This window comes from Anolis carolinensis, chromosome 4 (genome assembly GCF_035594765.1).
Source record: "Anolis carolinensis isolate JA03-04 chromosome 4, rAnoCar3.1.pri, whole genome shotgun sequence".
Taxonomy (NCBI): domain Eukaryota; kingdom Metazoa; phylum Chordata; class Lepidosauria; order Squamata; family Dactyloidae; genus Anolis; species Anolis carolinensis.
This window is the reverse complement of record NC_085844.1, coordinates 36,888,266-36,915,434: the sequence shown is the minus strand read 5'-3', so window position 1 is coordinate 36,915,434 and position 27,169 is coordinate 36,888,266. Positions and strand designations below refer to the sequence as shown.

The 27,169-nt window shown below is 39.1% G+C and overlaps 2 protein-coding genes across 3 annotated transcripts in view; one reads left to right on the top strand and one right to left on the bottom strand.

Moving 5' to 3' along the window:
- zc2hc1a (zinc finger C2HC-type containing 1A) overlaps positions 1 to 3,323 on the top strand; it is a 34,596-nt gene extending 31,273 nt beyond the window's left edge. Inside the window, exon 9 of the mRNA XM_008108469.3 lies at positions 164 to 3,323. Coding sequence (XP_008106676.1) covers positions 164 to 326 — 163 coding nt within the window. The 3' untranslated portion in view covers positions 327 to 3,323. The remainder of the gene's footprint in view (positions 1 to 163) is intronic.
- On the bottom strand, positions 2,923 to 26,240 carry LOC103278502 (uncharacterized). Of its 2 annotated transcripts, XR_010005940.1 has the most exons (6): positions 25,453 to 26,240; positions 19,096 to 19,223; positions 15,046 to 15,102; positions 12,925 to 12,981; positions 12,148 to 12,276; positions 2,923 to 10,004 (listed from the first exon to the last, which is right to left on the bottom strand). XR_010005940.1 is itself a non-coding variant. In XM_008108467.3 (5 exons), exons 1-5 carry the CDS (start codon positions 25,460 to 25,462, stop codon positions 11,872 to 11,874), a joined length of 657 nt encoding a protein of 218 aa, XP_008106674.1. In that variant the 5' UTR covers positions 25,463 to 26,240; the 3' UTR covers positions 10,031 to 11,871. The 2 variants fall into 2 exon arrangements, 1 of the variants encoding a protein (XP_008106674.1); XM_008108467.3 differs by lacking the exon at positions 2,923 to 10,004 and having other exon boundaries at positions 10,031 to 12,276.
- Positions 26,241 to 27,169: the final 929 nt, after the last annotated feature.

Sequence of the window (27,169 nt, the reverse complement as noted above, 5' to 3'; positions counted from 1 at the left end):
ACTTGTCCATGATCTTGTAAAAAGACTACAAATTTAAAATTGAAAAATTGACAATGCATAGAATGAATGCCTCCTATTTCATACATATGTTATTATTTATTTATCTGACCTTTGTAATGTTTTTCATTTTTTTTAATGCTCGCTGAAATGGCTGATGTGACAGTGGGGATGGCTCATCTTCTGTCAATGGAGGAAGTTCCAAAAGCAGTGAGGGAAATTCACCTGCTGCACAGTTACCAAAATTCTGCTATGAATGTGGCGCCAAATATCCAATTGAAGCTGCAAAATTCTGCTGTGAATGTGGAGTTCGGAGAATGGTTTTGTGAACCCTTATATACAGTAGAGTAAAAGACAGTCAATCCTTCAGTTTGCTTTAACTGCATGGAAATCTGTGATACCTTAGCATCAGAACTCACACTGCAACACCTTAGTAATATTCTGGAAGCAAAGTAATTTATATAGATATATAAATAGTCTGTATATTAAAACATTGGTACCTAAAACTGTGCCATTACAAAGGTTATTCTTTAGAAACTCTGGAAATCCTTTTAATGGATCAAAATGTAGGAGCAGTCTTGTAATCCTTCTTTGTGTTATATCCATAGATTGTTCCCTTGACTTTCCCCTATAATATTCGCCCTGTAGCCTCTGATTAAAGAAAATGTACTGGTTGAAAGAAATGTTACACTATAAAATTCATTTTACATAGACTGTAGTGGCTGATGCTCTTACAAGTAAACAGACAACTTGTTGAGTCCTTACAATTTTAATAACTACAGAAATAGGTTCAATTTAAATTGGTTTATTGAGTCTGCTGTATTATTCTAACTGATCATTTACTCTTGAGCCTGTTTCCAAATGAGTATATCATAACTTGTGTACAGATATATATACACACACATATATATACCTAACATATTATGTAAGATTTGTTGTTGCCATTTTTTTCACATTTCTTTTTTAAATAAAAGCTCTTAGGATTTCAGGTACTTACCTTGCCCTCAAAAATGAAAGGCATTCTTATAGCAATCTCTATAGTAAAATAATAATAGGAATGTCTTTTCATTTTAAAAAATAATAATAATGAAACATATACGTTTAGACACCTAAAACAACTATTTGTCTTCACCGCATCTTCTACTTAGGTTTTTGTAGTTTCTGAGATCAGCATAAAAAGAACTAGCTGAAAAGGGAGAAAAATGGCCCACCAAAGCTCTTCACCAATATTGAGCAGATTCTGTTAGTAATAATCTATATTTTGACATCAACTGTTTTATCACTTGGTGACGAATCCTGCCACTTTTAATGGTGCCTTCCCCCAAATTAGTTTGTTCATTTAGTTTCAAACTGTTCATTGTTAGTAATTGTCAATACAAGTATAGTGAAATTTAACCTTTCAGCCAAGCACTTACTAGCATTTGACCCAGCATTGCACAATTGTTAAATAAGCTTGAAGTTTGTTTTCATCATTATGAAACTGGTTTCAGTGTGTCTAATGGCAACTGGAAGTATATTTATCTGATCACCTTCCCGTTTCCCGCTTTTTCTTTGTGTACACTTGATGGTGTAAAATGGCAGCTCTAGGCTATTAGAACCAAGAAGATCATTGGTATGAATGTTTATCTGTGGATCTTCAGTTTTACTTTGAATGGTATTATAAGTGCAATGCTCTCAAATTTTATGCGATGACCCAATTTTAATTTTAGAGAAATAGTTGATATTCTGCTGTTGTATAATGTTTAGTGAGTGTTTTTATAGTAACTCTGTGTAATGTAGCTGAACCAATACTGGAAGCAAGATGTATAGAATTGGGTGGGTGGGGGGCTTGTACACATATAAATATTTGTATCCTTTTCTCATGTATTCTGTCCAAATATATATAAAATCTTCATTTTGAAGATTTTATCTGGTACCCAGATGACCTGTTTTGTTTTCTGTGATGTTACACATATATTGTTTGAATTTCAGTGGGGGAGTGGGCATTAAAAGTACAGTACTTTAGCAGTTGCACTTTGAAGATATGGATTTGAGGGGTTAATAGGCCCAACTGTTTATATTGATTTTTAATGAAGATTCTGCAATGGGTATAATCAACCTGAACTAGGAAGGTGATGATGTGATTTGATTTGAAGCCATGGTTTTTAAGATCGTATTTTGGGTTATTTGTTTTATGTGGGCTTGTCTGTGATAGAAATTCAAAGAATATGAATTAATGGATTCTAGCTAGTCATTATGAAAATATAACTGATTTTAGCATCCCCTTGTAATAGTGTTGTTCATTGTCTTTGTTTCAATTGTTATTTTATAAAATAATCAGGATCGATTAGGAATACTACAAAATATTTCCGAATGGCTCTCCGCCCCATTTTCTGTTTAAACTTCCTGCAAACCCCCTATCATTTTGTGGTGAAGATTTCACTGCTGAGAGACATTGAAGGTGTAACTGAAGACTTGGTTCTATGCAATGACTGAAGTCTCAGGGTCCCAGGTTTTGGCCACAGCTCTCAATTCGTTTTCAAAGTATAACATTTTGGGAAAGCCTTTGATGTCAATAATGGACTGCAGCCAAAAGGGGATGGAAAAGTCACCCAGACTTTCCTTGCATATGCAGAGCTCTTACAATTTTAGTCAGATGCTAAACCTCAGAGAGATTCTAGCCCTCTCCTGTCATCCTTATGAGAAAAAAAGTTTCCCAAAACATTCCTTTTTGGCTTTTTATTGCCAAAAAAATAAAATGGGCCAACTGTATTGCTACCTGATAACAAGGTAAAGTGTATCATCCAAATAATCGGTGGGAATTTTACCTTTAGCATTTAGGAGAACTGGGTTGTTCTTTAAATCTGTTTACATAGTTTAAAAGTTAATGAGAGAATGTTGCTATTCTTGTCATAACTAACTGGTTTTTCTGTTTATATATATATATATATATATATATATATATATATATATATATATATATATATGGATGGACACTTCATCAGACATGTTATGTATCATGTACATGCTAACCCTCACAAAGAGATGAACTCATTATGTTTAATAATTCGCTCAGGGTTGCTCCATAATATTTTAAATCACAGGGATTAATCTCCATGTTTGAATATATTGCTCTAATGGCAGAGTGGAATAGTTGTACCTGAAAAAAGCAAATGTGTATTCAGACTTTATGGTGGAAATCTAACGAGAGATGCTCTGTTTTGGCCATCAGCTATTTCGTGAGATTTCACAGCATCTTCATTCACCAAAGATCCAGTATATTAGTATTGGTTTTTCCTTCAGTTGTTTTATTACTTATACAATAAAGATTTCTTGTTGAACCTTCAGTATATTGTATCCTTCGTTTTGCTTCCTGGTAGTTAGCAGGAGTAATATCTATTACTTTACTCTTTACTTAAGTTGTCCCCCACCTCCAAAGGATTCATTTAATTACAGTCTGTAAATGCTTGATATATTATAATAATAATAATAATAATTTTATTCTTATATCCCGCCCCATCTCCCCGGAGGGACTCGGGGCGGCTTACATGGGGCCATGCCCAGACACGACAGCACAAGTCAGATAAAACATTAAACCGAGCAGTAAAACTTCATCATGATTAAAAACAGTCATAAAAGTCAATATACACAATAATATTAAAATCCCGATTTGGGTCAAAAGATCCAGGCCAAGGTGCAAAGCAATATCAAGTTATCAGGGAGGGATAATTATACAGCAGGTGTAATACTTAAGGTGCTGCATGAATCCTAAAAACAATCCAGAGGGTCTACTGCTTAATAGGTAAATAACATGATCCCACAAGGATCAGTCAACGAAGGCCTTCTGGAATAGCCAAGTTTTCAGGCTCTTCCTGAAAGAAAGTAGGGTAGGGGCCTGCCTAATCTCCCTGGGGAGCGAGTTCCACAGCCGGGGGGGCCACGGCGGAGAAGGCCCTCTCCCTCGTCCCCACCAACCGCAACTGCGAAGTTGGTGGAAGCGAGAGGAGGGCCTCCCCCGACGAGCGAAGAGGTCGTGCGGGTTCACAGGGGGGAACTTAGAGGTAACTAAGGCGGTCTCGAAGGTAGGTGGGTCCCAAACCGTTTAGGGCTTTGTAGATGATAACCTGCACCTTGAATTGGGCTCGGAAAATAAATGGCAGCCAGTGGAGCTCTTTAAACAGCAGCGTTGAGCGCGCCCTGTAATCTGCCCCAGTTAGAAACCTGGCTGCCGATCGTTGTACTAGTTGTAGTTTCCGAGCCGTCTTCAAAGGCAGTCCCACGTAGAGTGCATTGCAGTAATCCAGTCTAGAGGTAACTAAGGCATGGACCACCATGGTCAGATCTGACTTCTTGAGGTATGGTTGCAGCTGGCGCACAAGTTTTAGTTGTGCAAAGGCCCTCCCAGCCACGGCCGACACCTGGGCCTCAAGTGTCAGCGCAGAGTCCAGGAGGACCCCCAAGCTGCGGACCTGCGCCTTCAGGGGGAGTGCGACCCCGTCAAGCACAGGTTGCCACCCAATACCCCGATCAGACGTACGACTGACCTGGAGGACCTCTGTCTTGTCAGGATTGAGTTTCAGCTTGTTCGCCCTCATCCAGGCCAATACAGCGGCCAGACACTGGTCCAGTATCCGAGGGGCTTCCTTGGAATTAGGTGGAAAGGAGTAGTAGAGTTGGGTGTCATCCGCGTAGAGATGGCACCGCACTCCAAAACTCCGGATGACCTCACCCAGCGGTTTCATGTATATTATCTAGTTATTTGTTTAAAATAAAGTAACTTGTTGCATACAGAAACTTTGTTTCTTCTTCATGTTATATAGTGATTAATTATGCTTGATGTCATATTACAATATGACATTGGCTTTCAAGCCCTGCAGTCTTATTTGCTCTTTGTGGAAGTTAATATAGATAGCCTGAATGCCTCCACAATTACCATAAGCCTAGATAAGAAAAATGTCAACTAACCTTCAAAATGTTGCATATATTTATTCAAAATATGCATTTTATATTAAATAACCAAAATGGGCTAAGCACAAAATCATCAACACAAAATAGCACTGTTAAGAGAAGCAGTCTAAAGAAAGTTATAAGAATAATAAATGAAGTAACTGATTGCCTTTTAAAAACTTATAGAATACTGGCAGTGCCCGGTAACATGTTGCAGTGGCGTAGTCTGGTTTTGAAAAAAGTGGTGGTATTTAATATATGTTATATGCTTATATATATGTATATATGTAAAGTATGCATAAGGTTGTGTGTGAACTGCAACTCACATCATGCCTGGTTAACGTCTACAAACTCCATCAGTACTTAAAGTCTGTTACGTTGAGCAAGTTTGGTCTAGATGCAGCACTGCTGGGGTTCAGTGTGGTCTTTGGTGGTAGGGTAAACTTCAACTCCCACTATGGTGAGTCAGTCGTCTCAAACCTCTCCAGTAGCGTATTCCAGTTTTCAGAGTGGTGTTCTTTATTTACTGTCCTGGTTTTAGAGCTTTTTAATGTTGGGAGCCAGGTTTTGTTCATTTTCAATGGATTTCCCTAGGTAGGACGCAGCCAGGCAAATGTGGTTTATATACCTGTGGAATATTGTCCAGTATAGGAGAAAGAACTCTAGTCTGTTGGAGGCAAGACTGAATGCTGCAAATAGTCACCTTGATTAGAATTTAATGGCCTTGTGGCTTCATAGCCTGGCAGATTCCTCCCTGGGGGAATCCTTTGTTGGGAGGTGTTAACTGGCTCTGAATTTTTCCTGTCTGGAATTCCCGTTTTCAGAGTGTTGTTCTTTAGTCACTGTCCTGATTTTAGAGATTACATTGTTCTGTATTACCCTGTTTCCCCGAAAATAAGACATCCCCCGAAAATAAGACAAAGCAAAGTTTGTGTTTGGAAGCATGCCCGCTGAACAGAACACCAGAGGATGAAGGATGGGTAAATGTATGTACCATAGATTGTTGTACATGGAAATAATGGTAGTAACAAGAAATTCCGGATAGGGTTCATAGTTTGCCTGGTTTTGCTGGTTTGTGATGACAACTACTGCACAGTATATAATGAATGTTCATTTTTTGTTCAACAATAAATGTAAATTCTTCTTCATGGAAAAATAAGTCATCTCCTGAAAATAAGACCTAGCACATCTTTGGGAGCAAAAAATGAATATAAGACACTGTCTTATTTTCAGGGAAACAGGGTATTATACCACAGTAATTATTATATATTTATAATCTTATATTATCTTCTTAGAACTGGATTATATGAGGCCCCTTCTACACAGCCTAAAGGGGACAGGCCTACCCTTCTGACTGGCAGCCAGGGGAAGAATGTCTCATCCTCCTCCCCCCCCCTCCCCCGCTTTTTAATTGGAAGTCCTGTGTGTGCGAGGAGTGAGGGAAGCCCCTCCAAGAACAGCCCTGGAAGCTGGCTCTCTCTCTACCTGCTCTCCTCCATGCGCCGGGCTCCCCTGTCAGCTGTAAATACAGTAACCCCCCCTCAGGGTAAATGCGGAGAGTAAAAGAAGAAAGTGTAACATTACGACTGAAAAGGGAGGGGGGGGGGAAACGTGAAAAATAGATATAGGCCAATCCATTTTGGGGAGTGAGTGAAGGACATACATTGGATGTGTTGGTGTATTGTGGCCAAATTTGGGGGCATTCAGTCTAGTGGTTTTGTTATTAACTCAGTCCTACAAGTGGGCAGAATACACACACACACACACACACACACACACACACACACACACAGTAGAGGCTCACTTATCCAACACTCACTTATCCAACGGTCTGGATTATCCAACGCATTTTTGTAGTCAATATTTTCAATGCATTGTGATATTTTGGTACTCAGTTCGTAAATACAGTAATTACTACATAGCATTAATGTGGAATGAACTACTTTTTCTGTCAAATTTGTTTATAACGTGATGTTTTGGTGCTTAATTTGTAAAATCATAACCTATTTTGATGTTTAATAGGCTTTTTTCTTAATCTCTCCTTATCCAACATATTCGCTTATCCAACGTTCTGCCGGCCCGTTTATGTTGGATAAGTGAGACTCTACTGTATACGAATTCCTTTTTTCTATCACCTAACAATAAGTGATAGTACAGCCTTTCCAAATCTCATGCCATTTTTTTTTGAACTAAACTTTAAAAGACACTGACAGTGATAGCTCAACATCTTTGGAGGTACTGGGGACAATGATATTAACGTTTTCCAAATCTGCCAGAAATTAAAAAGAGTTTTCAGTAAATGGACTGCCATCACTATACATTTTCTTTTCTTGGCCACTACTAAGTCACAGGATCCAAAATCTAAAGCAGATCTTAGATTTTGGGTCGGGTCATACAAGGAAAGGAAATAATTTTAACTCTTCAGTTTTCCAGCCAGTTAGAAATTAAAAGTACAACAATAACCAACCAAGCATTCCAGTTGTGACAGGAGCCAGTGAAATGAGAGCAGATAAGCCTTATCCTTTCCTAAATTTGTTAGGTCCACCCTAAAGGCTCAAGATCCCTTCTGACCTTGGAAGCAATGCCAGGTCAGCCTTGGAAAGTACTTGGATGGGAGACCACCAATAAATACCAGGTGCTGTATGTAGCCTATATTTTGAAAAGAAGGAATTGACAAAACTACCTCTGAGTATTCTTTGACTTAAAAAAAACCCTATGAAATTAATGAGCTCACCATAAGTTGGTAGCTGACTTGAAGGCACATATACACACAACAGAAAACTCTTGCTAACACTTCCCAATTGAGTGTGTTATTTAATTTCCAAATATAAGTCACAATAAAAACCTCTGTATTTTGTTGATTTTTTTTCAAAGTCCATACATAGGACTATTTCTATATTTCAATGTTGGCATGCAAAACTGGACCATTATCTTGAATTAAGGGGTAAACAATAATCATTTGAAGTTTGAAAAACAATATTTTGGGGAACAGAAGGGAAAATCTACGTGTTAATAGAGATACTGAATATATCAGAAATAAGTCCTGCTATGAAACAGGACTAGGATATTCTTACAGTAATGGTTTGTTAGCATTGTATACGTGAATCCCTAAATGTATTTTGCTTGATCTTTGAGGATGAGACATTGGTTATATTTGCCATTGTGTTTTCGAAGATCAATTGGCAATCTTCTCCCTTGACACAGACACTTCTGCTCAGTCACTGTTTTGGCACATAGCTAGGAGTAGAACCCACCAAGACGAATATTTATTTTTAAAAAACTAATCTGTAGAACACAATGTAATGGATGCTTAAGAATAATTAGAACTGTATATCATTGAAGAGTTATGGGAAACTATAAAGCATTTCTTAAATAAACATTTTAGTTGTACAATGGCAATACTATTATATAAAAATAATGCTTTGTTATATTAAGTTACATGGCTTTGTTGCATTAAATGGCATTCACTCAAGAAGACATCTCCACACATGAGAAATTCCTCGGTACTCCAGCAATAATTTTTCTGATTTCCAGCATAAAAAGGAATAGTACTTTCAGATTCATTGTCCTAATTCTAGACGCTATCTGTACTGCCTTTTCACTATTTTTCCTTAAATTGCCATTTTCCCCTTAAATCATTGTTTGCTTCCTAGCCTGCCTACTGTCCTAAATGAGTATTTAGGTAAGTGGCTGTCATCCTGTTCAGACATTAAAATGCACAGACTAAACCTCTTCCCACTATTGCCATAATCCCAAATGCCTCTCAAAATCTGCCCCCAAAGATAGTTGTTAGGCCATACAAAGCAATACTGGTATGTTTTCTGGCAACAGGTGTGCTGAAGAATGACATTTCTAGCCCCCTCCCACCAGTGATCTGTGGTGTGACAATCAGAAAGAGAAGCCCTGCCACAACTTCTCATCCCACCACAGATTACAGGTTGGAGGGGAATGGAAACATTTTGTTGCATCCAAGCAACCAGAAGAACTGACCACCATTGAGTATGGCTGCTGGCTATTAGCATAAGGTTTATACAGTTGGATCTGGTGACAATACACATCCATAGTTTCATCTGTGATGTACGTTCTTGGCCATTACAAGCAAAATTGAATTCAAAGAAAAACATTAATAAAGGGTTGCTTTTTAAGAAGAACAATTATATAGACATTTAATCTTTTTAAGGTAAGTCATTTTCTTTTGAGGTGTTGCTTCCCTCCTCCCCCCTCAAAAAAAAAACCCTACAATGACAGACTTTTGTCTAATGCTGCCACCACTCTTTCTCCTTCCTCTCACCAACCCTCCTGCACCTTTTCAGTCTAGTGGCACTCAGACTAAAGCATTTGGAAGGCACTATTTGAGACAGTGGGAAATGGTATCTGCAGAGTGCCCTTCCAGCTGCAGGGCACATTGAGAAGAGGCAGCTGGAGAGATCTCTTGTAGTCCTGCTACTATTACTGTGAATGTGCCCCATGACCAGAAGAACACGGGTCATTCCCTACACCTTAATCCATACCGCCTCTGAAACCAGTTGGGGCAATGGCCTGCTGAAAAGGTAGACTGGGATGGGTCACATTCAGTCATTAATGACCATAAACATGAATTGAAAATGTTATGCAATCCTGAGTCCAGCTCATGATTTCATAACCACAGAACAAGATCTCAAGACAAATTTTGAAAGACTCACACACATCCTAAAAAAATGAAATGCAGATTATAGCTCAGTGCTTTCATCTGTCCATCAGTGTTTCCATTCCTGTTGAGATAATGGGGGATTCAACATACATTCTTCCAACATTTTCTTTTACTGCCTTCTCAAGAACAGAAATGTATCAGAGCTTTTGTACCAAAGTTTACATAAGCAATGCATACATTTTAAGTAGAAAAATGATCTGCTCTGAAAAATAAGAGCTTTGTAGTCCTTTTGTAGCAATCTTCAATTTGTTCGAATAAAGTGTATCCAGCACTTGTTAAAGTCTGAAAAAAGTTTTTTTGTGTAGATTATCATGTCAGATGTTTGGTAGAAGTCTCTGCAACGACAACACTTGCCTTTTTGTGTTTTTTTAACAACCGTGGTATTACATTCCTATATTTAAAAAAATGGTTAAGATGTATATAATTTAGATATATAATATATATAGTATATATATAGTATATAATAAGACGGTTTCAAGCTTGTAAATAAGCATTTTCTAATAAATCATGTTTTTATCATATAAAATAAAGCTTTTACAAGAAGACCAAAAAAGAAAAAATATACATGATACCTCATATTGCTTTTACTAAAATAGTGCTTGCATTCACTTGAAAAATGTACACGTACAATGTTCACAATTTTAAAAGTATTGGCAAACCCACATTTTCCACTTTTTGAAAATAAAAAGGATTTAGGTTAGTGTCACCATTCTTGGCTATGTTTCTGAGAATTTGATTGACATCTCTCTCTCCTCTGCCCCCTCCCTTTCTCTTCAAAGTATTTGTATGCACCCAACTTACAAAAGTCCAGATACATAGCAGAGGCATTATGCCCCTAAATAGTTTAGGCCTCAATGTATTTGTAGTGCTTTCAATGCAAGGGCCCACTAATATTTTTCCTAATACAGTAATATCTATTTCATTCTGCTCAGAATTAATCGGGGATTGTCTATAAATGAAGTTCCCACTTATCTGATAGGTTAGTGACCACAGAACTGTCAGAAAGTAAAATTGATTAAAAAGTGTAACCCAGGTTATTTCAGCATGCCAAATGCATTTTGGACACAAAAATGGCACACTAAATCACTTTTGAATGTGATGACGCTAAAAGAACTCTTGCATGCATTCAAAATTCAAGGAGGAATCTGCTTTTTCCATAGGCAAGCCTTGGAACTGCACAATTGCTTGCAGTCACAGATGAACCTCATAAGCAAAAGCATATGAGAGTCAACTCCTCATCAAACTAGGGAACTTGTCTGTAATTCGCACAAATTAAAAGGGTGAGACATTAGAAACTGAATCATGGCAAAACAAAGGAAACCTGTACTAACATTTTAATGTTTATAGTATGACTATTGTGGACATCTTATGCATACATGTAATAATAATTATAGCAAAGTATAACTACTCTGATGGATTAGAAGGTGGATTATGAAAACTAATACATTTTAAGAAAGGAATTTTTATCTTAATTTTATATTGATTCAGTAATGAATAAATACATTTATAGAAATGCAAAGTCATTTATTATATCAGTATGCAAAAAATTGCTATACCTCTCAGAGAGCTGAACAATGAGGAAAAAATACACATATATCCCAGTACAGCGTACATTTATTTCAATAATACCCCTATGGGGGTATTCAGTTTGAATTATGATCCTCCAATCCAAAAATATCAGAAGAACATGAGGATTTGGAAGGGGAGCTATGAGACCAGTTCCTGAGTTATGAAGATAAATCACTGAATACTGAAGTTATTTGAACCTTTTTGGAATTAAATCAACTCATTCAAAATGTGGTGCAAGATACTATGGACTGCCAAAAAGACAAATAAATGATCCCAAAGCAAATTATGTTTGAATTCTCCCTAGAAGTTCTCAACCTGTGGGTCCCCAGGTGTTTTGGCCTACAACTCCCAGAAATCCCAGACAGTTTACCAGCTGTTAGGATTTCTGGGAGTTGAAGGCCAAAACATCTGGGGACCCATAGGTTGAGAACCACTAACCTAAGGTGACTAAACTGAGCTTGTCACACTTAGGACATATGAGAAGACACATCTTACTAAGAAAGACAACAATGCTTGGAAAGGTAGAGCACAGTAAAAAAGACTGACTCAATCAAGAAAGCCACAGGTCTGAGTTTGCAAGACATTAGCAGGGCTGCTGCTGATAAGTTGACTTGGAGAATCATCATTCATAGGATCATCATAAATCAAAGTGAACTTGACAACAGTGAACAAACTAATAAATCCCTACTTCACTGTTTCTCAGTGCCCTCTGTTTTAAAGGTTATTGTAAAGACAGAAGAAATCTTTATAGCACTTTCTACACTAAAGGTTGTTATGGAAATTATCGCAATAATTTTAACAGAAAAACAGTTCACAGGATGTTTAGGCAAATGTTCATAATTTTTTATGTTTTTCACATCTTTGCTGTTTTCTTTACTTTTTATTTTATCTAGATAAGAATATGAGGTACAAGTAACAGTAAATGGAAGCAAACAAATAACAATTACGTTCTTGTGCAGACATACCTGATGTAATAATAACTTCAGTGTCCAGTTTGAAACCAAGCTCATCCTATGTTGTAGCTGAGATCTACTGGTGATACATGTCTCAGAAATCTTTTTTAGACACCGTGCCATACAACTTAGTGCTTTTGTCTGTAATGAAATATATCATAATGACTTGTAGTAATGCTGAACATTATACAACAATCTAACATGCTCAATAGATTGTTGAATGATAGTCTCACCATCATGTCTTTCTCAAACAAGATCATTCATAATGATCATAGAAACCAGAGACCTTGGAAACTACATTTTTAAAAACTTGAACAAGAGTGAATTACAGGTAACAACTGTAGTTCACGAGAAACTGGGAGACTGCTGTTTGTGACCTTACATTTCGATGCCATTGAGTCAATAGGTTTAATTGGGATTAACACCTGGATTCAATAATGATAATGATATGATGATGATGATGATGATGATTATTATTATTATTATTATTATTATTATTATTACTATTACTACTACTATTATTTATTTGTACCCCGCTCTATTTCCCTGAGGGGACTCAGGGTAGTTAAGTTATTAATAAACAAGGCTCATAGAGGACTCTCATTCATAACATTATCATACATGGATGCTAACTTGATAGCAAATGACAACAAACTTATCTAAACTATGCCTGATCTTATCTGTTACAAGGGGGAAAAAATAAAGTACACAGATATTACATACTTTCCTGGTTATGCTAATTTCACTACAAGTATGGATGCATATTAACTCCCAAAAAATGAACATTACCGTATTTGACTTGCAGCAGCACGTACACACAGCAGCATTTTGTCCAGTTGTATTCTCCTATAATAAATAAATGTACACGTAGCGACATTTAAACGTAAATGTTTCTGTATGTCCATTTGCAGCATAATAAAGGGCTCTTTTAGAAGAGAAAATGGACATCTAATTGTGCCATATTTCCTTGCATAATAGTTTCACTTCCCCCCTCCCCCGCTTTGGGAGGGGAAGAGGATGCAACTATTTTGCTGGGAATTTCTTTCTGCAGTTATGGGGCTTTGTTTGGCTGCCAGATGAGGAAAATTCCCTAGCTGCAAAGCAGCCAACGTTGACTGCCAACAAGAGCCACAAGTCTCCTTTGACTGCCGCCAGCCGAGGGAGGCCCCAGATCTCTCTGGAGAGAAGGCGTGCAGAGGGTGAAGGCTCACCCACCCATGTGCTCACTGGAGAAAGCTGTGAGGCCTCCCTCAGATGCTTGCAGCTCCGGCTGAGACCTTGCAGCTCCGGCTGAGAGACGCACAGGCAGGTGAAGGTCCATCTGTACACCCATCTCTCCCCTCAGAGCAAGGGAGGGCTGCCTTGCCAAGGCAAGCTTCCGAACTTAGAGGATACAGGTGATCAGGCCAGCAAACTCATTTGACTAATTACCTTCCCCCTTCAAAGTACAGAGGGTTGCCCCCTTGCATATTAGTCACACCCATCAATTGTGGGTGTGATTATTAAGTGAGGAAAACAAAAATAAAATTTGTGGCACCCAAAATAGGGGATGGGACTATTATGCAATGGTGACTAATATGTGATGAAAGATGGTATTAAGGAGTTCCAGTGCATTTTATTTTTATTCTACCTCCATATTCTCAAGTTTGTGTTCAGATTCTTTTAAGAAATACCCTAGGTTTCCCTCCCTCTCACCTCCTTTGTTTCCTTCATCCTTCAATATCACATCTAAACCCATGAAGCACTTTAGAAACTTATTTTCACTGAGCCTTATTTATGAATATTTGTAAGTTATAGTGAAAGTGATAAATTGCTTTAGCTAGATTACACTAGTTAGACATTTATATAATTTTGCTTTGGTGCAACCGTGCATATTTCCAAAACTTTATCTCTGTTGAATCACTGTCCTGGGGATAATAGCTGTGTTTACTGGCAGCAGCTATCTAAGCTAACTTTGGGACAATAAAAACTGACAGCCAAGGATGGATACATCTCATTTTGGTAAATACTGAGTTAAATTAAACTGATTGGGGAATCAAGAACTAAAAAAACTCCTTGATAATGCCAGGTGTTTACAGGAAATACTTTGGGATGAAGAGAACACCTTAAGAATTTCCAAAATGTAACTGATTTGTACAGGACAGGGTCTATAAACTCTGCTCTAGGCACTTAAAATTGTCATGTCTCTGGTAAGCAGCCATGGGTTAAACAGAGAGACCAAAGCTACCAGCTTGCCCCACTGTGAGCCACTTTTGCCTCTTTTATTTATTTTGCCTATGAACATTTTATATAGGACAATAAGACAAGAGAATAAATGGATTTAAAATCAAAATACATGTATTTAAATCAGTCTATATTTGGCAAATATAGAAATGTTACTTGAAACATTACAATTATTTAAAGGGTTTAATTTAGAATCAATACACAAATGACTGATGATATTCCAAAAAAAATAAATAGCTACCACTATGATAAATGTGAAGTTTGTGTTATTGAAGAATAATTATGTTAACAAATAGGATGATATAAAGAAAGATATTCTAAGACATGAGAAACTCAAGCTCAAGTTGACTGGTATTATCAGATTTGAAATTGTAATTCTTGTTTCGTTTGGTTGAAAAACTGGATTATGTTGACTAATAAAAGATTGTTAGATTTGGAATGACATGGCCATGGGTAGCATGGGTATTTGTGGCTGTTTCCAAGATCACAAAATATTCTCCACGTTAGACCTTCCTCGCCAAATCTTTGGGCATAGAATGTTTGCTCCATGGATAGCACCAAATCCTTGAACATAGAAGGTAGATGTTCCAGATGATTGACTGGAAAGATTTGAAGGAACAAATACATGCATCTTGCTAACATTCTGGACATATTGCAGTTAAGGATGTATAGACACACTGACATTACCTTAGTTGAATTGCAGGAACGTCCTCTGAAGTCTGAGGTGTTTTGAAGAATATCCTCCTATAATAAATTAGAGCAAGCAACCAAGTATTTAATATCTGGTCACAGATCATTAAAACACAAGGTACCAATCATATAAAACAGAACACACAAGCAAAAATAAACAATAGAAAAAGTAAGGTTTGTATATCTTTATGATTAGGTTGACTGTGTTCAATCTGAGGGCAGGTTTTGAGGCCAAAATTATGGATTTTGACATGAACCATGGATAAATCAAGGGTCATTCCTCAGAGGAGGAAAAGCATCTTGGAGAGCAAGCCATCCCTGGCTGCCACACCATTTTCCGAACTAGGCATTCAAAAAGGCTAGAAACAGTGCCATGGCACAGAGGGTAAACAGGATTGCTTCATTTCGATTCTCAGAGGAAGGGCTAAGCACTCAGAAATAAGAGTTAAGGTTCAGTACTCACACTGACCTAGGGGTTGATTTTTTTGACTTAAAATTCTAGACATGCATAAGTATATAGGGTATTTGAGTAACATTTCAGTTGTTATTTAACATACAAGCATAGCCTGGCACCCCGCTGATCTGTTAAAAATGCATAAGCTAGACTTCACAATTGTTTTGCATTTATGTTTATAAACATGGAACTATGTTCATGAACATGGAACAATAGTAACTGCCCCCTCAACCTGCCTAAACAGGCAGCAACCAAAACAAGCATTGAAGGCCTGTTCTGTTGGCAAACAGAGTGTTGCAGGCTGCAGTAGGATAATAAGAAGCTGTCACAGCTCCTCATCACATCAATTCCCTGGCAAGATGAGCCAGGAAAGCTCCTCCTACAGCACTGTGGCTAGCAGTAGAAAAGATCTCCATCATTTGGTTCGGATTATGGTTATTAAGACAAGTTTGGGGAGTCAAACCAGAAGACAATACAGTTATACATTTATAACTGTAATTTTGATGTACGCCCTCACTCATTGTATAGGGGGCAGGAGGAATTATTATATTTGCTTGTCAACAAATTTTACAAATCTTAGTAGTAATTGAACAGAAAATATGCAAGAGTTTTTATTATCATGGTACTTAGTAAATCAGGTACCAATAATATCTTCAAGGAAATTTATTTAAGAGGAGTGTGATATATCTCATTCACACACCAAAATATAATACAAAACATAAATACACTTGAATGAGATACTAATAATCCAGAAGACATGGACAAATATAATTTCTGTACAGAATTCTCTGCCAGTACAACAGAAATGATATATATTTTAAAACAGACTAAGTAGAAACATTTTAATTAATCCTTTATGGAACCCCCGGTGGCACAATGGGTTAAACCTTGTGCTGGCAGGACTGCAGACTGAAAGGTTGGCAGTTCGAATCCTGGGAGAGCGGGTGAGCACCCTCTGTTAGCTCCAGCTCCCCATGCGGGGACATGACAGAAGTCTCCCAAAGGATGGTAAAACATCAAACATCTGGGCATTCCCTAGGCAATGTCCTTGCAGACAGCCAATTCCCTCACACCTGAAGCGACTTGCAGTTTCTCAAGTCACTGCTGACACGAAAAAAAAAATCCTGTCAGTGTAATATCACACTGTATTATATTAGGAACTAATAAATTAACCACATTGTTATCAACAGGGTTTTTTTGTGTGTCAGGAGGAACTTGAGAAACTGCAAGTTGCTTCTGGTGTGAGAGAATTGCCATTCTACAAGGACGTAACCCAGGGGATGCCCAGATGTTTTTTTTGATGTTTTTACTATCCTTGTGATACCACTGTTATCAACAGTGGTAGTCTAAGAAATGCTGCTAATGAATTATCATTTACAGTAATCAGTTTATAGATTTGTTGATTGTTGTTAATTCTTCAAGTCTTCTTTACACTAAATATATAAACATTCCTTTAAAATGTGAAACGTGCTGGGCATACAAATAGATACCTTAGAAAATTGAAACAGGCAGGACACATCCAATTCTTCTGAAATTTCACGACTAGCATACAGTTGAAAGCAAAACACTTTTAGTCCAAATATGAGATGTGTGCCCTAAGCACAAAATGTAATTGCAAAATAGTTTCGTAGCATGTGTAAAATGTCTTTTGTCGACACATACTTAAGAAAAATCCTGTCATATCTCAACATCAATAACTGGATTGTTTACTTGTTGAATACAAATAGCTGTTCATTCCTTCCTTGGCAGTTATTTCTTGGCAAGATAATTTCAGTATTTGGGCAATGGACTCAAAAGAGTTCTGGGAAAGAGTCTTAAACATAATCAAGGGGAAACCCCTCTCCATAGAAAAAGTACGGTTCTAGAAGAAAAACTATGACTCCTCCCTAACTTGAAATATTTGTGGCAATGTATTCCTTAACAATTTACTCACACATTTTGAATAGCAATCTGTACTTTGTGAACCTTGTATTTTTGTGACATATCTTTCTTTAACAAAATACATTAATAATGACCGCAGTAAATTAAGATTCACAGAGTGGGAGCAGATTTGCTAAACTCAATAAAAGATGGGCTCGTGTTGCTTTAATAGTTGTCAGATCAATAATCTGGAAGACTTTCCACAAGACATCATCAAATGGAACTGAAGCACTTCTTCATTCCAACAAAGCCTACCCTTGAGCTGATATATGCTTTCCAAAACAAGGCTATTACTGACCAATGAAGAGCCAAAAACAGCATCAGTGAAGTGTCCAGTTGCTCCTATAGTTGGGTCCATAGTAATGAAATCAGCCTGCAGGACCTTCTGAGGATCCTAGATACATCACAGAGATTCCTTGGCTTCCTTAGCAGCCAGCAGACTGTGACTTGACCAAAGTCCAGTGGGTTTCTATGACTGAATAGGATGCAAACTTGTTCTCCTAAGTCACAATTCAAGACTCAAACCCCTACACTAGTTCTCCGGTTCAATATTTTATAGTCCTGTACATTTCTGAGTAAAGGGTGGGATATAATATATTTCAGATAAACAAATAAATCATTTCAGATTAATACTGAAAAAGTGCATACAAAGTGACTGAAATATGATTAGTAATTCATTTAGGAGATTCAGAGGGGTCCCGTTTCGTTTCAAAACTGAATCTCTGAAACTTCGTAATTGTTTCATTAGCGGCAATGGGGAAAATTTTGAAGCTCACTTCTCTGTCATTGTTATGGCTATCAGGATGAAACTTGGCACACTTGTAGGTGATATTTCTGACTTTAAGCTTGCTAAGTTTCCTTTCATCATGGTGTTTTAATCTAATGATTTAATCTTATATTGCTGCTATAGTCCCCCCCCCCCACCTTTGAAGTTGACTGAATGGCATTGGTGGTTGTTTGATATCATTACTGTTGTATAAACCTTTGTTTTAACTTGTTAATGTATTTGCGCTGTTACTTTTGTAACATTGTGAGCCACCCCAAGTCCTCACGGGGAGATGGTGGCGGGGTATAAATAAAGTTTTATTATTATTATTAAGTTTCAGAACGTTTTAGCCATCCACTGATTTTTAGGTTTTTTATTACAAATATTTTTTAAAAGAAATGATAAGAAACCCTTGAATGTCTGCCCAATGAGATAACATAAGAAGGGCGTCAATCCTGCCCTTCTTATCGTCAATCCTACAATTTCAGAAAGATTCATTCATTTGTGATTTTTAGGAGTTTTAAAATGCTTTTTCAATTAAAAATATTTAAAATGCCCCAAAACAACAAATCTTTACTAATCTCTCTGAAACGTTTCAGAGGCTTCCATTTTGTTTCATATTGCTTCAGAGGGGGTCCCATTCCAATTGGTAGAGATTTGTATTAGCAAATCATACTCATCTTCGAATTACAAAATGAACCTCCAAAGCTTTGACCTATAAATACATTCCATAATAGTTTTTACTCATGCGTCACATAGATTGTATCTTAGATTGGTTAGGAAAGGCACAAATATTTCCAACATTAAATTAGGAATGAAACAACTCAGCTCAGTATGTGTGTATAACCACATACACATATACGTTAATTGTAATTTAAAAGGGTGGGATTCATAAAATGCTACCTACCAGATTTGTAATATCGATGCTTAACATATTATCGTACTGTGATCGGATATCGTCCATGCAAGGAGATGAAGCATCTGACACCAGAACTAGGAACAGTGGCACAATCCAAAAGACATTCCTTAAAAAAGCTAGATTGCAAAAATTACATTGCATTAGTATCAAGATGGTATGTATTCAGTTTCCTAGAGTAATATGACATACAGTAGAGTCTCGCTTATCCAACGTAAACGGGCCGGCAGAACGTTGGATAAGCGAATATGTTGGATAATAAGGAGAGATTAAGGAAAAGCCTATTAAACATTAAATTAGGTTATGATTTTACAAATTAAGCACCAAAACATCATGTTATACAACAAATTTGACAGAAAAAGTAGTTCAATACATAGTAATGCTATGTAGTAATTACTGTATTTACGAATTTAGCACCAAAATATCATGATGTATTGAAAACATTGACTACAAAAATGTGTTGGATAATCCAGAACGTTGGATAAGCAAGTGTTGGATAAGTGAGGCTCTACTGTAATATTAGCTATTTAGGGGATATATGAATTAGATGTGCTCAGGAAGAAGATTTGGCATTTTTAACAGAAAATTCTTTTCAAAACCAATTATAACTCTTGTCAAAAGTACAACTCATAAAATGAAAATGGTTATGTATGGACATTGGACTTCACACACCAAGTAAAATGAAAGTTTCTACACATTTAAGAAACGGCAACCCACAATGACCTTCAGACAACATAAGCTTCAACTGTGGGGTGAGGTATTTTGCCATTTTTAAACGATTGGTTTTTCAAACTATTCCTAAACTGTTTGGTAATCGACTTATTTTTAAATTACTCACATAGAAAAATGGCCATCCCCATGTGATGTGAATCCACATTGCCTGCTTTTGTTGCCTGCTTGTAAATAAAATGATGATGCTGTGTATAGGAGGAACTGAAATGCCCATTTCCTCAGATGGCCAATGCAGTGGGGCTTGGGGAAAGATGAGGGTCAATTTAAAACCCTACGATTGCCAATGCAAAGGCTCTGGGAAAATTTAAATCACTTTCTAAGCTCCTGGGTAATGTTTTGTTAAAAAAGATAAATAATCAAAATTCTGGAGGGACAATGGGGGGAAATCTCAGTGCAAATGACCCCATGGGAAGTGCCACCTTAAGAAAGATGCCTTAAATCTGCTTCAGTGAAAGAGTCATGAAGGCAGTGCTGCCTTAAAAGATGTCTGTTTTTAAAAGTAGGCTGGTATCCTTCAAATAAGAGCTCCAGTTGTGCAGCAGGTTAAATTGCTGAGCTACTGTACTTGCTGACCGAAAGGTCAAAAGGTTGGCAGTTCGAATCCGGGGAGAGGATGAGCTCCTGCTGTTAGCCCCAGCTTCTGCCAACCCAGCAGTTCGAAAACATGCAAATGTAAGTAGATCAATAGTACCGCTCCAGCGGGAAGGTAATAGCATCCCATGCAGTCATGTCGGCCAAATGACCAGCGGAAAACGCTGGCTCTTCGACTTAGAAATGGAGATGAGCGCCAACCCCCAGAGTCGGACACAACTAGACTTAATGTCAAGGGAAAACCTTTACCTTTATCCTTGAAATGGGAGGAGTTGTTGCCTGCCCATGTGATAGGAATTAAGCGGTTGGTTGAGTTAGAAGCTGGAGGATGTGATCTTAGTGTGATAGGAGTGGGTAAATAATTTGTCTTCTTTCAAGACAGAAGCTCCTGAAACTCCACCCTTTCCCCCGCGTTCCCTTGTTTTCTCCAGCTCTTTGTGATGAAGCTCATTATGATGTATGGACATCACAAATAAAAATGTTAAATTTTCTTATTAAGTTGATAACATTTTGCAAATTTCTGGAGTCAGAGAGGTATGCACATATATATTAAGCATCTCTTAACTGAAATGCCTGGGAACAGAAGTATTTCAGATTTTAGATGTGGGCGAGGACTGAACACCTGTATTTGCATTTATGTGCATAACAAAATATCTTTGGAGACTGGACCCACATCTAAGCATTTATGTATTTTGTAGAATATTTTAAATAATTTTATGCATGAAACAAAGTTGGTGTACACGGAACTATCAGAAAGTACGGGTGTTACTAGTTCTGAGACTCATGTGGACAATGTGGGAGTATTTTGGAATTCCATATAAGGAATATTCAGACCACATTTGCAAAAATCAATTATTAACTAATGGAACTACTGTGAGAAAAGTGATAGTAAAGTCCACAGTACAATTCTGGACACTTTCTGCTTACTGTGTCCTCTGCAATAAATCTGATTCAATGGGACATATTTCCTTGAAAGTGCACTTGCATTACAATTTCAATCTAAGTCCAAGCACATGCTCAGCTATCTGAGAATAAGGGCCAGTGAAATCAGTAGAATTGACTTCTCAACAGACACCAGACTCTACAACAACCTATCCACTTCCAAACAGATGATAAAATTCTCAGTATAAATGGAAACAGAGCCAACCCAATTAATAGGAAGACTGGGGTAGATACCTATTCTGTGTAGAACTGAAGGATATCTAATTGTCTGTTATTCAATATATGGTTCCATTTTACTGAGTAAAGAGGTCATTACATTCTTATAATTTTGTCCTGATCTGCTTCAAGCACAAACATGCTCAATGTTATAATAAGAAGTAGAGTCTCGCTTATCCAACGTTCTGGATTATCCAACTCATTTTTGTAGTCAATGTTTTCAATACATCGTGATATTTTGGTGCTAAATTCGTAAATACTGTAATTACTATGTAGCATTACTGCATATTGAACTACTTTTTCTGTCAAATCTGTTGTATAACATGATGTTTTGGTGCTTAATTTGTAAAATCATAACCTAATTTAATGTTTAATAGGCTTCTCCTTCATCTCTCCTTATTATCCAACATATTTGCTTATCCAACGTTCTGCTGGCCCATTTATGTTGGATAAGTGAGACTCTACTGTATTTTAATTTTTTTCCATTAAAAAATCAAGCAGGAAAAAAGTAACAGGAAAGAGGGAATGTCATATCCCTTTCATTTTCCATTTGCTATTAAGGATAATTTCCAGATTATGATTTTTCCCCTCACATGTGACAGTGCTAGTGAAGTTTAAAGAAATGGGATGGCAAAATGCAAAGATCTGCATAATCTTGTTATTAACAGGAAATATGAGGTGAAAAATGTCTAACATTCTGTGAAGGGTCCTCCCCCCTCTTTTATGATGCCTGAATTTTAGCCGTATGCAATTTTAGCTGAGGCAAATACTTTCCATAACCTAACATGTTCACCCTTACCACTGGAACAATCTATACATTTCACAACAAAACAGATATTGTTCCATAACACAACAACAAAAAATTCATTTGTAACTCAGGAATAATTTCAAGGAATGTCTCTGGAGACAAAGGCAAGATAATGCCAATTCACATTTTCAAAGGTTGTGTACAGACATTGCATTTGATGTAATGGAAACTCTTTTACTGCATATATACAGACCTTACCTCTGCGGTGGAGAACCAGGGGTCAAACCACAAACTATTGTAAATATGATTAACTCCAAACAATAATTTTAAAGAAATAAAAAGTATGATAAGGTTTTGTACCATGCAAGATTCCTCACAGCAGAAAGTGCTTTCTGCATATATTTCAGATTTCAATATTAATGTCAAAAATACATAGTGTGATTTTACATAGGTTTTGTGCTACATTAGAACAGTAAAGGCAAATATCACTTAAGTAAAATAAGCATTAAATATTAAACATAAAAAATAAACATTAAACTAATCTGGGAATCTGCTATTGCAACACATCCAATGAAGTTGTTTAAAACCAGTATAAAAAAAAGATTAGGACTAAGTACATCTGCTTGGAATACACATGAACAAAAATGGAAACTTCAGTAGCATGAGCCATAGTTCCTTCCCACTGCTCCTAACTATGATCAACTGTACACAACCTAAGAAAAGGGGAGTGGAAGAGTACAGAAATAGAGGAAGCATACAATACTGCTTTCCTAGCCAGAAGGGAGAAACAGTAGTGGAATAAATAAGCAGGGAAGCAAGGCAACAAGTAGGAGTTTCCCACGTTGGATTCCTTCACAGAAGGATAAGCCAGAACACAGGGCACCGACTTCTGCAAAACTGCTCGCCAATCCTCAGTTGGCAGCTGCACTTGCGGGCAGAGTCCACACAGGGCTGCTGGGAACTACTAGCGGCAAAGTCTACTGTTGAGCAAGCTTTTCTCACTCATTCAGTCCTTACCCCAAGAAAATGCAACAGATATACACACATGTGCCAGAAAGGCAAACAACAGAAGTACAACTTTGTAAACAGTGCCGGAATTGGGTTGTGGATCTCTTCCCCCCCCCCCCCTTCTTGTAATAATAATAATAACAACTTTGTGTTGTCAAAGGCTTTCATGGCTGGAATCACTGGGTTGCTGTGAGTTTTCTGGGCTGAACGACCATGTTCTCTTGATGTTTTGCCCACGTCTGTAGCAGGCATCCTCAGAGGTCGTGAGGTATAGTAGAGTTTCACTTATCCAACATAAACGGGCTAGCACAACATTGGGTAAGCGAAAATGTTGGATAATAAGGAGGGATTAAGGAAAAGCCTATTACTTTATGTTTTTACAAATTAAGCACCAAAACATCATGCTTAACAATAAACTGACAGAAAAAGCAGTTCAATACATGGTAATGTTATGTAGAAATTACTATATTTACAAATTTAGCACCAAAACATCCCAATGTATTGAGAACATTGACTACAAAAACATTGACTACTAAAGGGCAGACTGTGTTGGATAATGCAGGACATTGGATAAGCAAAGGTTGGATAAATGAGACCCTGCTGTATATTGGAAATTAGACAAGGGAGGTTTATATATCGATTGAAAGTCCTGATTGAGTTAGTCAACCAGGGAAGCCTGCCATAGCAGAGCACTTGATGAACCAACCTGGACACAGCATATTATTTGAGAACACAGAAATGCTGGACCTCTCTAACAACCACCATGTCAGAGAAGCCATTGAAATCCACAAGCATGTGGACAATTTCAATAGAAGGGAGGAAACCATGAGAATTAGCAAAATCTAGCTACCAGTACTTTTAAAAAGTCTAAAATCAGGACAGTGAATAAAAAATAATACTCCAAAAACAGAGGAATTCCAGACATGAAAAAATCAGGGCCAGTTAACACCTCCCAACAACGAATTCCCTCAGACAGGAAGCAGCCAAGGCTTTGAATCTGCAAGACCATTAAATGCTAATCAAGGTGATCAATTGCAACATTCACACTTGCCTCCAACAGACAAGAGTTCTTTCTTCCACCCTGGACCTTTCACAGAAATATAAACTTCCCTTGCCTAGTTTCCAATATACCTCACAACCTCTGAATATGCCTGCCATAGATGTGGGCCAAACATCATGAGAGAATGCTTCTGGAACATGGCCAGACAGCCCGGAAAACTCACTGCTAACCTTTGACAACACAATAACTATTTCTATCCTGCCCATCTCCCTGGAGGAACTCGGGAGGGCTTTTATGGACTGGAAGGCAGCCATGAAGCCTACCACCCAACACTACTGGAATAGCCCTAACTCAAAAGTACCAAGCATTAAAAGGAACAGTTTATACGAGGCATTTTCAGCATCTGGATTGGGATTACTGACAAGCTAAAGGCCACCTGGTCTCACTCCAACATGGAACGCCCTTGTTTGTCACATGAAAAGTATGACACACTGTAAATATCTGTCTCCTGATAAATCAATGGAAGTGTCCTGAGGTGGAACAAAACCCATGCGGTGTATGTGAGAATCGAGGAGCCTTGGACGCCAACACTTTGCGGCGAAAAGCAGCGTCTTGTTGGAGGCAGCATGGGAGCTGCAGCGTCCTCGACAGAAAATCGGATCCTTAGGGCCAGGATGTGCTTGAAGGCGAGAACCTCGCCTAGGCTGGCAGCCTTTCCTTTTGTGAAATCTTCCAACTTTTTGGGCTTTCTCCAGAAACCTTGACGGGAAAAGGCAGAGCTGGGCAGGAATTAAGACACCCGTTTCCTCCCCAAAGAGCCGCGGAGAAGGAGGCGAAGGCGAGGACGGGCAGACCCGACGTGCCCCCGACCCTTGCGCTCGCCTCCGCCGCATTCCGGACATTGGCCTCCCCCGAGCCCTGCCCGCTTCTGGGAAGAAGGCGCTTCTACTTTCGTTCCGGGAGAAAAGGGAACGCCGGGGAAATTCCCGCCGCCGGCCGAGGGGATAAAAGCCAAGGAGCGGGGCATAGGGCGCAGAGGCAGCGGCGGAGGAGGAGAAGCAAGGAGGCCCCCAAAGGCAGCCAGCTCGGGGGCTGCCTCTCCTCGCCTTACCATGGATCATGGTCCGCCCAGAGGAGACGGGGCCCGCTCGCTCCTCATGCTGGACTCGCCGCAGCCAAGGTCAGCTCCATCGCGCCGCGCTTGGGCAGCAGGCGAGGCGAACTTAGGAGGGAAACACGCCCGCGGAGCCTGCGCCAGACTTTGGCGTGAGGCGCTCTCGTCCTGGCAGCTGTGCCTGGCGGGGCGGGACGGGGACGCCAAGGTCTAGCGCTGCCTTGGCCCGGCTTCGCGCCTGGACGTCGCTCCCCCGCTGGTTTCGCTTTGCAGCCGCCCTTCGCCGTCCGTCCCTGGGCGCCTCGGTCCCGCTGGGCTCCCACCTGTTCAAGCAGGGCCTCTCCGCGAAGGGGCCACGACGGGCTTCCCCGCCAGGCGGACAGGCGCACAGACAGACCGCTCCTGGCCGCTCCTTGGAGAGACGGGGAGGGAGCCAGTGGCCGGCGTGGGGTGTCTTTTGGTGCCGCTGCAAAGGCAGGGGAGGTGGGACCAACTCAGTCTCCCCTCCCCACGCCTTGGCGGAGTCAGGCCTCGCCAGCCCACTCCTCCCGGGAGGCAACCCCACTCCACCCCAACCCACAACACGGACCTCGACGACACTTCCTTTGGTGGATTGGGAGCGGGTCAGTGGGGACGCGGGCGTGGACTCCGAAGCGTGCGACTCGGCAGGCTTTCATGCGCAAGGCGCTGCTTCTGCTCCCCCTGAGGCGCGCTTCCTCGGCTCCTTCCTCCGCCTCCTCCCCGAGGACCCCGTTGGCGCCCGTCCCTGCTCAGACCCCGGGCGTCTTTCCTGATCTGAGCCAGCTGACAAGGCTGGGAGATAACTCTGCTTAGGAAAGTTGATGCCAAAGGGCAAATAGGTTAGCGTTTTGCTTTTGTTTTCTAGTATTCTGGTGCCTTCTTTCCATCTGAAATATACAGTATTATGTGTTGTGGTAATCTCCGAGCGATTTCCCAACATTATGAAGTATGTGGAAGGGATGAATGGGGACTGTAAGTAATAATAGCCATTATTTATACCCCGCCACCATCCCAGAGGGACGCGGGCGGCTCACAAAGCACTCAAGGTGCATCGTGCAGAATACAAAAAGTGCAAAAACAATAACATAAAACAATAAGCAGCCATCATAAACATCACAATTTCACAGTGCCCCCGGATTAAAAACAGTAAAATATACCAATTACGGCAGGTAAAAACAAAAGTAACTGGTCTCAGTCTTGTGAAGGGTTTGATAAAGAATCTGAAGGTCCTCATATATATTCGTAAAGAATCTAAATATGATCAAAGGTTTGTCACAAAAGCCACATCTTCAATTGTGTGGAAGGCTTGGAGGGTGGCGTATTGCCTGATCTCCCTGAGGGTATTCTAAAGCCACCACCTGGAAGGCCCTCTCTCTCATCCCCACCAACTGCACTTGAGACAGAGGTGGGATTGAGAGGAGGGGCTCCCAAGAAATAATAATAACTCTAGATCCCGCTGCCATTTCCCCGGAAGGTCTTGGGGCGGCTTACATGGGAAACACACACAATCCAACAACAAATTAAAACCAACCATAGATTAAAACATAACTCAATAAAATCAATAACATCACAAAAGACAATAACATGAAACAGCATCATCAACCAACAATCTATTCTGTAATGAGCACTGAAATACCAGGGGGGGGGGGGGACTAGTGCAAGATACTTCTAAAATAGGACTGGAGGACAAAAT

Coding starts and splice junctions, on each gene's coding strand:
- LOC103278502 (XM_008108467.3), bottom strand. Junction 15,103..19,095: donor GCATCGATATTACAAATCTG/GTAGGTAGCATT, acceptor AATTTATTATAG/GAGGATATTCTTCAAAACAC. Junction 12,277..12,924: donor GCTGCTGCAAGTCAAATACG/GTAATGTTCATT, acceptor ATTTCATTACAG/ACAAAAGCACTAAGTTGTAT.